Source organism: Aspergillus welwitschiae (assembly GCF_003344945.1).
Source record: "Aspergillus welwitschiae strain CBS 139.54b unplaced genomic scaffold BDQ94scaffold_42, whole genome shotgun sequence".
Classification (NCBI taxonomy): domain Eukaryota; kingdom Fungi; phylum Ascomycota; class Eurotiomycetes; order Eurotiales; family Aspergillaceae; genus Aspergillus; species Aspergillus welwitschiae.
In genome coordinates this window covers 41,622-56,110 of record NW_020798736.1, presented here as the reverse complement: position 1 = coordinate 56,110, position 14,489 = coordinate 41,622, and the positions used below count along the sequence as shown (strand labels likewise).

At 49.1% G+C, this 14,489-nt stretch overlaps 7 protein-coding genes across 7 annotated transcripts; 5 read left to right on the top strand and 2 right to left on the bottom strand.

Annotated features, from left to right (window-relative positions):
- Window positions 1-423: 423 nt before the first annotated feature.
- On the top strand, window positions 424-2,313 carry BDQ94DRAFT_151475 (ribose-phosphate diphosphokinase). Its single transcript, XM_026767759.1, has 4 exons — window positions 424-688; window positions 764-855; window positions 928-1,300; window positions 1,368-2,313. The coding sequence occupies exons 1-4, from the start codon at window positions 618-620 to the stop codon at window positions 1,792-1,794; spliced, it is 963 nt and encodes a 320-aa protein (XP_026621767.1). The 5' UTR covers window positions 424-617; the 3' UTR covers window positions 1,795-2,313.
- Window positions 2,314-3,913: 1,600 nt separating this feature from the next.
- Window positions 3,914-5,881, bottom strand: BDQ94DRAFT_151471 (40S ribosomal protein eS6). The gene is made up of 7 exons (XM_026767758.1): window positions 5,591-5,881; window positions 5,382-5,454; window positions 5,237-5,257; window positions 5,120-5,165; window positions 5,009-5,061; window positions 4,616-4,934; window positions 3,914-4,533 (listed from the first exon to the last, which is right to left on the bottom strand). Exons 1-7 carry the CDS (start codon window positions 5,693-5,695, stop codon window positions 4,437-4,439), a joined length of 714 nt encoding a protein of 237 aa, XP_026621766.1. The 5' UTR covers window positions 5,696-5,881; the 3' UTR covers window positions 3,914-4,436.
- A 103-nt stretch (window positions 5,882-5,984) lies between these two features.
- On the top strand, window positions 5,985-6,483 carry BDQ94DRAFT_151469 (uncharacterized protein). The gene has a single exon (XM_026767757.1). It carries the CDS (start codon window positions 6,183-6,185, stop codon window positions 6,429-6,431), a length of 249 nt encoding a protein of 82 aa, XP_026621765.1. The 5' UTR covers window positions 5,985-6,182; the 3' UTR covers window positions 6,432-6,483.
- A 1,380-nt stretch (window positions 6,484-7,863) lies between these two features.
- BDQ94DRAFT_174418 (uncharacterized protein) lies at window positions 7,864-9,047 on the top strand (the record flags this gene model as incomplete). Its single annotated transcript, XM_026772344.1, has 3 exons — window positions 7,864-8,106; window positions 8,163-8,896; window positions 8,963-9,047. The coding sequence occupies 3 exons, from the start codon at window positions 7,864-7,866 to the stop codon at window positions 9,045-9,047; spliced, it is 1,062 nt and encodes a 353-aa protein (XP_026621764.1).
- An 877-nt stretch (window positions 9,048-9,924) lies between these two features.
- On the top strand, window positions 9,925-10,488 carry BDQ94DRAFT_151462 (uncharacterized protein). Its single transcript, XM_026767756.1, has one exon. It carries the CDS (start codon window positions 10,027-10,029, stop codon window positions 10,201-10,203), a length of 177 nt encoding a protein of 58 aa, XP_026621763.1. The 5' UTR covers window positions 9,925-10,026; the 3' UTR covers window positions 10,204-10,488.
- A 193-nt stretch (window positions 10,489-10,681) lies between these two features.
- BDQ94DRAFT_151461 (uncharacterized protein) lies at window positions 10,682-11,532 on the bottom strand. The gene has a single exon (XM_026767755.1). It carries the CDS (start codon window positions 11,524-11,526, stop codon window positions 11,167-11,169), a length of 360 nt encoding a protein of 119 aa, XP_026621762.1. The 5' UTR covers window positions 11,527-11,532; the 3' UTR covers window positions 10,682-11,166.
- Window positions 11,533-12,051: 519 nt separating this feature from the next.
- BDQ94DRAFT_174417 (putative HMG box transcriptional regulator) lies at window positions 12,052-14,247 on the top strand (the record flags this gene model as incomplete). Its single annotated transcript, XM_026772343.1, has 3 exons — window positions 12,052-12,508; window positions 12,565-12,710; window positions 12,763-14,247. The coding sequence occupies 3 exons, from the start codon at window positions 12,052-12,054 to the stop codon at window positions 14,245-14,247; spliced, it is 2,088 nt and encodes a 695-aa protein (XP_026621761.1).
- Window positions 14,248-14,489: the final 242 nt, after the last annotated feature.

Sequence of the window (14,489 nt, the reverse complement as noted above, 5' to 3'; positions counted from 1 at the left end):
ACTCAGTGCTGAAGCATATTATGGCGTTTGACACATCTTCATTTTCAGCTAGTTTGTACCTTACCAAAGGCATGGGGGTGGTGGTAGGAAATGAACCGCAACCGGCAGACCAATTGAAGTGCAGGTCAACTGGGATGCTGGGGATCGGTTCGAGACTTTTCACTACCTTTTCTGTGTTTTACTTTGCAAATTGCAGCAGCATGTACTTTTTTTTTCAGCTATGTGTCAATTACTTAGAAAATTCCAGTCAATTGTTCTCGTTCTTTCACACACGTTCTCGTCCAGCCATCGATGCGCGGTTAGTCAGCCGGGTGCTTCTCCGTAGTCTGGAGGCGGTGAGGGGCGGTGGATCCGGGGAGTCACGGGATGCAACTTTTTTCTGCTGGGCGAAAAAGTCACCTGCCGGCGGGGCATCGGCTCGAATCTCAACTTCTTCAATCCGCTGCTCTCTCTCCGGTCGATGGGCGTTTCCTATCTCTCAGGCATGCTAATTCCTGCTCTCTAAATTCTTCTTTATCTTCTGTCTATCATCATATCAATCTCCCCTCTACACCCGTCCGATTCCACGCGCCGCTCTCACCTGAACCCCTCCTCCAGTTTCTCTTGAATCTCCAACAATGGCTTCGAACTCGATCAAGCTCTTGACTGGTAACAGTCACCCTGAGCTTGCAAACCTCGTGGCAGCTCGGTATGCGCTATAGTTCTGGACTACTTCTGCACCCTTGCAGTACACCATGGACTAACGAGCCGTTTCAATTGGCAGGCTTGGCATTGAACTGACCAAGATCATGGTCCTCCAATATTCGAACCAGGAAACGAGTGTCACAATCGGAGAGAGTGTACGAGATGAGGATGGTATTGTTGTCCACTCCGCCTGCTCAGACCCAGGCCCGCAAAAGATCTCGGGTTAATGTGTACACCCTGCAGTTTTCATCTTGCAGTCGACGCGGCCCAATGATATCAACGATGGACTGATGGAGCTGCTCATCATGATCAATGCTTGCAAGACCGCCTCCGCAAGACGTATCACGGCCGTCATTCCCAACTTCCCTTATGCGCGCCAAGATAAGAAGGATAAGAGCCGTGCTCCTATCACTGCCAAGCTTATGGCAAACATGCTCCAGACTGCTGGTTGCAACCACGTCATCACCATGGACCTCCATGCCAGCCAAATCCAAGGCTTCTTCAACGTTCCCGTCGATAACCTGTATGCCGAGCCTAGTATACTGAAGTGGATTCGCGAACACCTGGATGTGAGCAACTGTATCATTGTCAGTCCTGACGCTGGTGGTGCTAAGCGGTAAGTAAATTCGGTCCTGTGAGTGCTTAAAACATTGCAAGCGATGTTAATTGGCAATTTTGAATAGTGCCACTGCCATCGCCGATCGCCTCGATCTCCAGTTCGCGCTCATCCACAAGGAGCGCCCCCGCCCCAACGAGGTCTCGCGCATGGTTCTCGTTGGTAGCGTTAAGGACAAGATTGCTATCATTGTTGACGACATGGCTGATACCTGCGGTACTCTTGTCAAGGCCGCCGATACTGTGATGCAGCACGGAGCTAAGGAAGTCAACGCGATTGTTGTGCACGGTATCCTTTCCGGCAAGGCTACTCAGAACATCAACAACAGCTGCTTGAGCCGTGTTGTTGTGACCAACACTGTTCCTCACGAAGACAAGAAGGAGCAGTGCGATAAGATCGAGACGATCGACATCAGCCCCACCCTTGCGGAGGCCTGCAGACGTACGCACAACGGCGAGTCTGTGAGCTTCCTGTTCTCGCACGCTGTTGCCTAAACGAACTAGTGAGGGCACTTGGCAGTGAGGGAGGATAAGATGGACATGCCGCTACCTGGAGGCGGCTCATATTTGCTTTTGCCTTTTGATATTGTCGTGCGTAGTCGGATACCTCTAGGAGGACCTAGATCATGATGTTAGGACTCTTTAGCCACGGAACTCCCTGGATAGGCGCCTCCGTCTGTCAAAACTATATTTAACGCATTTACCGGTTATGATGCTTATGGAACTTGAGAAGGTGGAAAGGAAGGGAGATATGGAAAAGTCGGCGGCGCCTTTTGCTTTCTATTACCAGCTGAATTGAAGCATTTATATTGTACATATATCAACGGTTTTCTTTTTCCCCCTTGGTCGTCTTCATTCCGATGTACCACTCTTCCTTCTTGTGGGCGGATCACATGTGAATTTTACTGATACAATAGACTGACTCTCTGAATCTCATTCCGTCCTGAACACGTAACATACACACCAAATATAGATGTAGTCAAATGCAAAATATGGAATTCGAGGAAACATTCAATACCGTGTATGGAACAAACATCTGCAGTCGTCAAATTAACCTCGGAGATTCCAGCTAGTAGTTCCGCGGCGATGCACACGGGCTAGCCCTAAATCGATCCTCAAGCTGCAAGTCGTACTTTCAATTCCGAAATTTATATTTCCGGCTTCAATAGTCGGTCTTGTCATCGTCCAGATCTAGCCATCCATCCCTCACTGATCGGCGGCACTATCTCGCTTACTTTTTTGCTTTCTGATTTTTACTTCAAGCCATAAATTACTAATATCTAGACTACTCTGGTATTACTGGTATGCTACTGAGTAGTAGCTCACAATATAAATATATTCCCGAAAGAGGGAGAGTAGTATGTAGCGGGAAATGTTTCTCGGAGTAATCAGGTCGGCGATGCGGGAGCTTGTCATCTTACCATCCGTGATGGTTTCTTCTTCTTAGTGGTTGGGGTTTATTTTTACTCGAGGTTATTTGTGTTTAGTATTAATATAGCTTACTAGTACTATTGAGGCCTACTGTAGAGCTAGAACAGAGGTGCTTGTCAACAGTACTACTAGGATACTAGTAGTATGAAGAGTCAGGCATTTCTAGTATTGGATACGTGATAATAAATACAAGAGGCATGGTTAGGACATTTGACTGCTTCTATTGAATGCCTGCTAGTTTATTCAAAAATAATCCATCTGTTTGTTTTCTTCCATGTCAAACAAGGCGCCTGGATTCATCACACGCTGTCAGCTGTAATCTTCGTATACTGGGTTATGTGTAGGTTTCATTGAGTAAATGAGTGAAGTTAGTACTAGGTGGGTTGGAAGGTGGCTATGTAGTAAGGTTTTGTTGTCCTTTACTATTGACGTGTATTTATTTAGTTGTGAAACAATGGATTTGGTGGCTGGTGGCTGATTGATTGATTTGATGGGATACAAGGTAAGTTTGGTAAATTCAGTAAAAATAGGTAAATTGAAGTATGGGTATCGCACTATGCGGTAAAAGTACGTCGAGCGTATCTTGACATCTTTGGTAGGTTGGAAGTATGATGTTGTGTATCTTTCAGTTTGTCTTGTGTGTGTCTCGTCATAGTAGATGTTGATGTATATAACCTTATAGTTAGGTGGTCATGTGCTACAGTTTCTCGGTTTCGGTACTGATAGCCATAATATACAGAAGATTGAAGATAGCTTAGTGTTAGTAGCGGGGTTGAGTAGTAAGTAGTGCATTGACTTCACCTGCCTGGTCTGATATCTATATACTCCCTGTCTGGCCATGTAAGTATACATTGCTACACTGTTGAGTGGCGAGGGTCTTGATTGATCCTGGATAGTAGCTCTAGTAGTCATGCGTGTATAAGAATGATTAATTAAGAATACTAATGATGCACTATACACATTCAAGACACACGGTGGATTGTGTGCTGGATGTGCAGTCAGAAAACAGTGTCTGTGCCTGTGTCTGTCTGTGTCTACTCCGCACTTGACTAACGATCGCTAGTGGGATCTTGGGTTAGAATTGTGGGTACGCAAAAAAGTACTGGCCACACAATAATCCACAGCTGGGCTACATTTGAATAATTTTAAAGTTTACCACAGTAGGGTCCAGGGGATTACACTACAACCAAGGGAATAGATAGAACCTGAAAAACACCGACTGAAATTTGGAATACAAAGAGTTTCATTTCATTCACAAGCAGCGCAAATAGAGAAGAATCATCTGCGGAGAACCGGAGTCCTTGGGTATTTTTTTTTTAATCGTGCCAGGGAAGGGGAAGGGATAATGGTCGCAAGGCCATAAAAAAAAAGTGTAAGAAAAACAAAGAAATTCTTTCACATTTTTTCCCTTTCATTTCCATAAAATGTGGAGATATAGCATTTCCTTTTTTTGATGTTGTGGATCAGACAATATCGGCACGCCAAAGTCTCGGTCCGCTGCAGACGCCTTCTCTCCTCTCTCTCTCCCCCGACAAGGAGCTTTTGTTCTTGGGTCGCTCTGCTTCGGAACTCGAAGTAGGAAAAGAGAAAATGGGTAGATATAAAATAAATCCCCCTTCCCATTTGCTTGAGATTCTTCTATAATACCCTTTTCCCTTAGCTAGAACAGAGACGTAACCCGACCATTAACCCCCGGACAAACACATTTACTTCCTCATCGAAGACGCTCTCCGCTTGCGGAGCTCATCACGCTTGGCCTTCTCCTCGTGGACACGGCTGGCAAGGAGCTTGGCGTAGTCGTTACTGTGGATCGCACGGTTAGCGGATATTCATTTGATGTATTTGGGCACATGTCCCCGCCGAGAGAGGAAAGGGTGCAACTTACGCAGCCTCGCGGGCAGCCTCAGCACGACGGCGCTTGAGGGCAATGCGCTGGCGCTTGCGCTGGAGACGCTGGGGAGTAACCAGACGCTGGATCTTGGGGGCCTTGGTGTAGTCGGGCTTGCCCTCACGGGTGACGGTACGACGGATGACGAACTTGCGGACGTCGTCCTTCTTGTCGAGACCGAAGAAGCGGCGGATCTTGGTGGCACGCTTGGGGCCGAGTCTCTTGGGGACAACGGTGTCGGTGAGACCGGGGAGCTCACCCTCACCCTGCTTGACGATGCTCAGGGCAAGAACAGAGAGGTCCTGACCGGTGATGGCTGTAAACACGAAGCGTCAACGAATCAACTCCTAACCACGATAGTAACGGATATATTGTTGTTTGGTAACCTACCACCACGGACGGACTTGCGCTTGCGCTCACCAGTGCGGCGGGGGCGGTAGCAGCTGCAGTGGACATCAGTCTTCCATTTCGTAAACTCCATTATCGGCAGGTCGCATTTACCTGTGGCCATCGGCAAGGAGGAGGCGGGTACGGGTGGGGAGGAGAACTGCACACAAATCGATGAGTTTCTGCTGTTTTTGTGATTGTCGGATTATATTTGCGTCGGTCGGTACATACCACCCTGCTTCATGGGGAAACCTGTGAAGAAACCAAAGTCAGCATCCAATGTACATTCTTAACCATGATATCCAATTTCTTGTTCGTTTTCGAGTCCTCCTAGTCGAGCCCAAATCCGAAAAGGGGGAAAGCAATCCAGTCGTACCTTGCTTGTCGTTACCACCGGTGATCTTGAGGATGTAACCCTTGAACTCGTCACCGAGAGAGTCGCCGGCAACCTATAGCAAAAAAAGAAACCCCAATCAGTCTTCTGCTTTTCCCATATTTTTCGTGCATTTCTCAAATTTCGTCTCTTTTTCTTTTCCAAATGTGGTGTTTTCGGGTGCGGATATCCAAGGGGGGAGGGTTGCTGACTTCGGTTCCCATGCGCTTCTCCATGAAGGGACGGAGCTTGCGCTCATCGTCAACCTCGATGATCTTCTGAGACCCATTGGCCGGGTAGGAGATGTTGAGCTTCATCTTGACGGGTCTGCGCGGTCAAGACGGAGGGCGCGGTTTGTCGACAGGTCGAGGAGGTTCAGGTCGTCGGGGATTCGTTCTTCGTGGGATTTTTTTGGTGGTGTAGCGAGATTTCCCTGTGTGGGCGGCTGACTAAGTCCACTAACCCTTCTGGACTTAGCGTCCTCGGTAGGGCTCTTATGTCAGCAGTCCCGGCACCTGACTTGCCCCCTTTCCCTTTTAGGAACAATGAGGCTAGGCCTGCATTCTTATGCTTGAGGATCCCACTGACTCGTCACGATAGAAATGAAGTCGAAAGACCTGGTTACGCGATGATGCTCGTATTCAATGATAAACCTACTCAATCCAGACGGCAGGATAAGGTCCTGTCTTTAGGTGTAAGCGGAGATTAGGTCACCTGATCTTCGTGTGATCCTTGCGACTCTGTGTACACAGTAGGCAAGATTTGGGATCAGATATCTCCAACAGATCGGTGTCTTCCATATCTATGGCTGCTAACCTACATCCCTCTGATTGCGACTTTATGCGTTCCAATAGTCGACAGCTAGGACAGCCTATGGGTATGTTCACTGACCAACCCTTTAAACCAGCGTCAAGTAGGGTGCCTCCTAAGCTCTATCCAGGCGAATCCGGGGAGCCATCGCGTTGCGCCTTAGGTGCCACATCTCTCGTCATAGAGCCTTTCTCCGAGCGGACTTTCATCCGTTGCGCACTCAGAATCCATCCTGCAGCCTAGGATGCAATACATGCTGGCTGATGTATTGCATGGAGCCGGGCATTACAGACGGTGCATATGCTTATCGTTATGCAGGAAGTTGTTCAACATAAGAATCTTCATTATATTAAGCTTGTTGTCACAAGTGAGGAGTCGAAAGCTAGTTAGGGGTTAGTTATAGTCAACCCCTGAGCGCATCGGCGATAGAGACTTGTAGATCTGGTCAGTCAATCAGGTGCCGAACTGGTCAGGGTCAAAACCACAACGACCAGCGAAGCTTTAAGGAGGTTCTTCGGAGTGCGTCTTTGTAAATGGCACCATAAATTCGAAAAACCCCATATATATAAGAAGAAAGCTAGTATAAGTAGTTATGGAGGGTATTTTCGCTGACTCGGATTTTGTTGCACATTGCGTTCTGCCGTTCCCGACAGCCAAAGACGGGGGACCAATCCGGATCGAGATGGACCGTTCGGAAGGTCGGAGTCTAAGCTGGCAGCCAGTCTTGGAAGTTGGAAGAGGCGCCCCGTTATCTATTAATGTTTGATTATTGATTGATTACTACCCACCACCCAAACTGCCCCTTCGGTAGTAGATACTAGATAGATACTAGATAGATAGATAGTGGCCGAGGAGGGGTTGTTCATGACATCCCAGTAAGGGGGTTCAGGGAACATGACCGCCATTTCCGACAGACGTTCGTTGCTGATTCGATAACCCTTATTGCTGGAACAGAGACTGTCCACGAGGGCAAGCCAGTGAGATCCACTGATGGGGACTGCCTTGTACAAAACCGCCTCTTCCAAGCCCGATGGAGTCTTGGGACTGACGCAAAAGACCCAGAGCACGCGACTGGTTACCGTTCCGACGTCGCCGCGCGGCCACTGCCAACGTCCGAGAGGCCCAGGACAAGAACAGCCTTACGGCAGATGCAAAGATGGCCACAAGCGCGCTATCGTAGTGGACAGGTCAGTGAATATTTTCTGTTTCCTCACCCAACTCTCGCACCATTCGGAATTGTCTCCTTTTTCTTGTTGCTGCATCCGTTCCCCTCAGGTTCTCGTTTTCATCCGACTGACAGAGTTCTCCAGTCGAGTCCCCACTCTGGCGCCAACCATCCCCATTGCACGCTATTAGTCTCTCTCCTCTTGCACGGTACTGCCGGAGGCAATCTTGTCTTTCGTGCTTGTGTTAGGGGAAGAAGTTCCTGCTTGATTTCGCCGCAGATCACTACGTACGGCATCTCCGTCTTATCTCATTCTTCCCCCCTTTCCGTTGTTCGGTTTCTTCTCGTTTTCCTTTGGACAAATCGTATACACTCAGCATCGTTGTGTGCAACCGCGCAACAAAGAGTGCCGCCGATCGCCCCCAGCGTTTATCGGCTTCGCCTGCGAAGCCCAGCGGCTTTCGCTGTCCCGCCTCCACCGTTCGTATCCGTCCTTTATGCCCGGACCCAATGCGCCTCTTTAGCAAATTTCACGCGGTCTGCGCCTTGGCTGTGTGCAGCATTCTCCTGTCAGCCTCATTTCTTGCCTCTCAGCATTATTATCGCCGGGTAGTCTTGACAAAAGAGCCCACGTTAGACTTCCACGCCACAGCATCTTTCGACCGTCGCCTAGTCGTCTTTGGTGACTCGTGGAGCGATAACAATGCAGCCGAGCTTCAGGGATCTGTATGGACGGACTGGCTTTGTAACTCGGTGAGTGTGAAAGCTACTTGGCTGGATCGAAGTGGTAAGCTAATTACTCGGCTTAGTTCTCATGTCACCATGAAAACTTAGCAGAGACAGCCAAGTCTTTGAGAGGAAACTACATTGGCTCTGTGGTGGATAACACGGAGCTGTCGGGCTCCTTACTCAACCTCTACAAGTCTCCATTGGCGGATCTGAAAGCTCAGGTCGCCAATTGGATTGCGGCGGAGACGGAAGCCACGAGAGGGATGGATGCGACTGCAATTGGCATGCGTCAGAATCGCACCATCGTGGTCGTCTCCTTTGGTGTATGGGACTTGTGGAACGTAATGGCCAAGACGTACGAGGATGCATCCCATGCAGTCGATCGCAATATCAAAGTCATTATGGAGGAGCTGAATTTGCTGGCCGAGACATGGGGCAGCAATGACCTCAAGATCATCCTAACATTAGCACCAGATGTAACCTTCCTGCCGGCCTATAGAGCGCAGGGGGCGCCGCAGATTACCAAGCACAAAGATGCCGTGAGGATCGCAGACTATTGGAACGGAGAGCTCCGCAATAACGCCGAAGATTGGTCAAACGGCACGATCTATTTGTTCGACACCAACTCGTTTCTGGCGGACCAGATTCGCGACTGGCAACTTTTTGCTGCAGGGATCGAGGAAGAGAATGGATTGGGGAGGAACGAGGATCCCGGTTGGGAGAATGTTGAAGACGCATGCGTCCAAAGCAGCCAGCAGTGGATGGTGACGTCAGGTGCGCAACAGTGCGACCGTCCGGAGAAATTTCTGTTCTGGTAAGGACAAGGCATTATGATTGGCGCCCATTGACTTGATCGAGTGCTGACCGTATCATTTTTCAGGAACGATATGCACCTGGGCCCCTCAGCACATAGGCTTCTGGGCGCGGAAGTGTTCCATGGAATTGAAGAGATGTGGCTCCGATGAAAATTCCCTTAAACATCAAAATAAGAGAGCAGAGAAAAGAGAAAAAAATTCCAAAAGCGCAACCGATGAGGTCTTACTTGTTTTTTTCATTACTTCTTGAGACGTAATTTCGCCAAGGACATGATGGGGGAAACTTGTTCTGTAGATGATTAGACATCGGCCGCTTCCCGGGACTATCAAACGCTGATGAACAGCACGATCAAATGGCGGCCTGCTTCTCTTATCTCCATTGAGCATGCCGCCCGACTATTCGACTGGTCTCTAGACGATGTGTCAATAGGTTTGAGACCATGTCTTTCTCCCCGCTCTGAGAATGGATGAGCGAGAGGAAAGAGTTTGTACTGGGGGAACACAACTGTTTCGAATCACGAGAGGTTTCAGGTCGCTACCGAACAAGGACCGAACAGGGAACTAACTGAGGTGGTATGTCTCATTGAGAATGAGCACGGAAGTCAGGCTGCCCCATCCGGAGACGGAAGATTGTAACGTGATGGCGGTGGAAGGTGGAGCAGGGATCGGAATGCGATCGCCACAGGGTAGATCGATCCGGCCTCCAGTCTGGGAATGGGGACACCTGCAACATCAACGTGTCAATGGAGACCCGTGAACCTTTCGATGGGTCGAGGGAACTACGGATCAGACTTTGGGCAGGGGAAGAATAATGGATCCTGACCAGACCCTGTTGGAAGGACCCCCTTTGAAAGATGGTTGGGGAAAATAGCAGGAGTAACGGATGGTGCGGATGATGCTGGTAGATGGGATGTTGGTGGTGTCGGTGGTAAAGTACGGAGTAGTAAGGAGTAGTATCCAGTGCCAATTTGCCAAATCAGGCTGTTCGTTCTCTTCCCTGTTTTTGCTTTCGGTATTTTTTTTTTTTGCTTCTTCTCTTTCCCTCTCTCTTATTTTTTTGACTCCTCTTTCCTTTCATTCGGTGCTGGCTGTTAGTTTCTTTGTCTCCGAAGAGGATCGGCCTGCTGTCATGGAAGCCTCGGGAAGTTCTGTCATTAGCCAGGAGCTGTCCTGGACCAAAAGTACCTTTGCTTTAGATGGAGGAGAGAGGTGGAGGTGGAGATGGCGGAATTCTGATACCGCCACCAGGAATGTATGTATTACATTGATGGTAGGGAGATGGTCCCATAAAACAAGAAGACCGTAGTAGCCATGGCCACGATGGCTGTTTTCCTTCTTTTTTATGGGGAACAACGGAGTTCAGTACCCAGTGTAGATTAGTGGGTATCAAACTTCCAGGAACTACTACCTTAGAGAGCCAAGCAAGCACATTCAGTTAGTTCAAGTAGGTAGGATTTAGTAGGAACCAACCGATACATGCGAGGGAGCAAGCAAATAGCAAGCAGCCAGCAGCAAACAACAAGTACCTTCGAAGTACCACTCAGGCATCGGAGTAGGTACTACTACTGTAGAGGGCTAGTGGTGGGTGCCAGACCGTGGTAAGCAAAAGCAAAAGCAAGCAGGATGATGCTGGCGAGAAATTAGACGGATTGGAAGACAATCAAATCCATTTGCGCATGTGTCACATTGGCGGTGGGCCAATTGCCAGGCCCGGTCGGGGGAAATTGACTGCGGATTGGTCCCAGATCACTGCAGCACACCGCATGCGGACGCCGAACAGACAAAGGAAAGCTAAAATGGCTCCAGGATTGAAACAATAAACCTGTATAGCCATCTCTATGCAACTAGTCGATAGGTGGCAGTTTGTCTTTACCAGGGAGGGTCTTGAGAGGGGGCAAAAAAAGTAAAAAGGTAAAACAATTAGGCACTTAGGTCCCCGGGTTCAACTAAGTAGTAGCTCTCCAGGTAGCTACTGACTTAACTGAAAGGCGTATTATTATCGAACTGCCCAAACATGTGAAATGAGGTCCCAAAAACAACAAGGCAATCAATCATCCAGAATAATGAGCTCTGGAAGGGCCCATTTCTCGCCCCTACTGCTGACTCACCTCGCAAAAAAAGGAACAGGTTCAGGTTGTTCAGGTTGTTGCTTTTCTGCTACTACCTCCCAAGTGCCCACTTTGTCTCTCTCGCCCTCTGGCTCTTCTTTTGCCCTTCCAGTTCTTTGGTACCCTTGGTTGGAGGTTCATCCAGGGACAGTAGAGTCAAGTCAAGGTACCTCTTCCTCCGCCCCAGTACAACACCACACCACACGCTGGAAGGAACCGTGATGTACGTCCTTCCCAACCCGGGAGGTTTCCTCACCATGAGGTTCCATCACTTCTGTCCGAACAGCTGTCTCTGGTGGGGATAATGTCCCCTCCCAACCGGACGAAGGACTCGGGTCCATCCTGACAGGGACAAAGAAACTAAAAAGCCCGGGATTTTTAGTCGTAGTCAAAGGGAGGGGCGCCAGACCGAAGGCCCCAAAGATAGCTCCCCATAACAAAGCACTTGAAAAGCCAAATCCTGGCTTTATCTCACTGGCGTCCCCTCGGCTTGGTTGGCTCGGCCTGAATGGAAATATCATTTCATTGTCAAAGAACGAGGAGGCAGAAAAAGGAAGGGAGAAAAAGAAAAGAAAATTACCCAGCAGAGAGGACACCCCTGACGCCTTCAAATAATAATTCAGCTGGATTTTATTATCAACATTCTTATTATCCTTATTATTCGACCTGAACTGGAATTAAAATATTTCACGCCCAAGACACCAAACCAACAGTGACGGCCGCTCGATTGGAAAAGAGAAAAAGAAAAGAAAAGGTTAACAACAGCCTGCCTGGAAATACCCGGTGCAGCACGAGGAGAAACTCATTCGTCTCGTTGACTATAACTATAACCTTATATTGGGGCTTTCTTTTCTTTCATCCACTTGTGCAGCGTCCGCCCATTCAAGGGCCACGGCTCTCTCTATAACCTCGCTTTCTCACCCACCATCTCGCAGACTTTCATTATTCATTGCCCGCCATTTCCTTTCAAGTCTGCTGGTTCACCCACTTCTCGCTCTGCGACCCCCCAAAAAGCCATTTGCTCTTTACTCCATAAAATAGATGTCATGTCTTACGATCGCGTTCTGCCCAAGCCTCCTCTTCTACACCATGACAGCTCTCACCATCTCCCCTTGTCACGGCCTACTAGTAACCTCCTCGAGCATAAGATCATGAATGACGATGTCGCTAAAGTGTCTATGATGGACCGTCATCTGGACACTGCGGCTTTAAGTGGTCATCGTCGATTCACTGACACACTGCCTCCGGTGCATCTGACCTCTCTGAATCGAAGCAAGGTAGCTCTCAACAAAGTCGCCTCCAACGCTACCTCTGCTATTGAAGCCCCGAAGCCCACGAACTTTCTAGCTACAAAGGCTATTCCTCTTCGTGAACGCTCATCTTTTTCAGAACGTTCATCGTCATCTAGTCCAATCAAGTCATCCAATGCTCCCACCCCAAGGGAGTCGGCCACACAGTTCTGCCTCTGTCAGCCGGATCCGAAGATCCCTAGGCCTCGAAATGGTATGCAAGTTTGAAATCTGCTCGATTTGTTTCTTGAGCTGACAAACAGGTTAAAGCGTTCATCTTATACCGCCAACATTACCAAGCTGCAGTGGTCGCGCAGAACCCAGGCCTTGCCAATCCTGAAATCTCCAAAATTATTGGGGAGCAATGGAGAGGGCTTCCACAGGAGACAAAGGATGAGTGGAAAGCGCTGGCAGAGGTAAGTGCATGTACCGTATCTATCTTTGAGTGGACCACCTAATTCTTGACAGGAGGAGAAAGCTCGGCACCAACAACAATACCCAGAGTATCGCTATCAGCCTCGTCGCTACGGTCGGGATGGGAATCTCCGGAGCGGAGCATCTGGCATCAGCCATAACCCTCCAGGCTCTACAGTCTGCAGCCGATGTGGAGGCCGTGTGATGAACCCTCCAGTATCACCGGAGACTCCTTATACACCCAGGGCCTCCTTTTTCGGTGGAAAATCGGCACCTGGGGAGGTCTTTTCAGCACGCAGTAACCAGTGTCGCGCCAAAGATCTGGACCGTGCTCCTAATGTCATCAAGCTCATCCCCAATGGTAATGGGGAATCACGCTTGCCTCGTCAGCATTTTGTGGAAAGCAGAAGCCGATCACCGGATAGTAAGCGCAGGCGGTTGGGACCGCTTGGTCCTTACGATATCCGTGAAAGAAGCCCGGATTCTTCATATCCTGCATCTCCATACACGCCTCGCTCGGCAGTAGCAGACTCACGAGGTCTGTACCAGCCGCTACAGCAGCCACGGCCCGGCCGAAATGTCAAGGAGTATACCCCGCCGGATCCCAGCTTGAAACTTCCACCGCTACAAACAGCTACTCATGTTCCCGGAACTATCACCCCAACGACTCCATATTCGCATGATGGACCTAGCATCGAAGCCACCGTCATGACAATCCCGTTTCTCAACAAGATAAAGGTCTTGGCTAAGATCTCCCCGCCCTTGACGCCAGCATACCATGATGGATCGTCGTTCCGACGTGGGGCTGTGATAGCCGTGGATGGACAAGATCCTGTTCTTGTTAAAATGATGGTCGAATTTTTGAACAATACATTACAGAAGGAGGGCAGGTATCATACCCAAATCTTCGGAGGACCTGAGATTCGGTCTCGTGAGAGCTACTCCGAATCCGAGCAAATGGGTGATGCAACTGTCGACTACCTCAATATCATCTCCTCATGGCACCGCATCTCCGACGAAATAGTCAGCTTCGTGAAGCCTTCACGAGCATCATCGGAGTCAAAGTCAGTTGACGAAGAATCCACGCCAGGAGTGTCGCCGCGGACTATTATACCCAAGACTGCTGATTTACAGATCAACTCTCCCGAGCAATTGAGCGATAATAGCTCTGTTTCGACAGTCTCTACCGGATTGGGTTCCATTACGATGCCCGTGCCTGTCGCACTTGTTCCCCGATACCAACTAACGACCGCGGATGCTTTTGCTTGCTCCGTCCCGATCGGGGATTCGTATGCACCACTTGACCACTGGCAGTGGATGGCATCTCTGTGGAGGGCGTGCGTAGGACCGGACATAACCGTGTACATCCGAGAATGCGAGAAGGACGAACTAGAGCGTCTTGGAGGCAGCCCCGTGGAAGTTCGTCTTCATGATGCACGAACCATTGTGGTTCGAAGACTGGCATCCCCACCAAGCGAACTGGAGGAAAAGTCACTTAAGAGAGTCGGCTTCGAGATTGAGGACTTTCTCACCCAATGAGCTTGTAATATGATCGAACCTAAATCATGCCAGCTTTGTCAGGCTCGCATATTCTTCTTTTCTTGTCTTTTCTTATGACATTCTTCTCCGGACATATGGGGGTTTTTTTACACTTTCATAAATTACCTTCCTTTTTATCTTCTTTCTTTACTTTGCTACTAGGCGCTGGCCTATGCTGCGGGGTTTCTGTCTGGTTCTGGGTTTTGTGGCTGAAAATGGGAGGCTTTTCTTGTAGATCTACT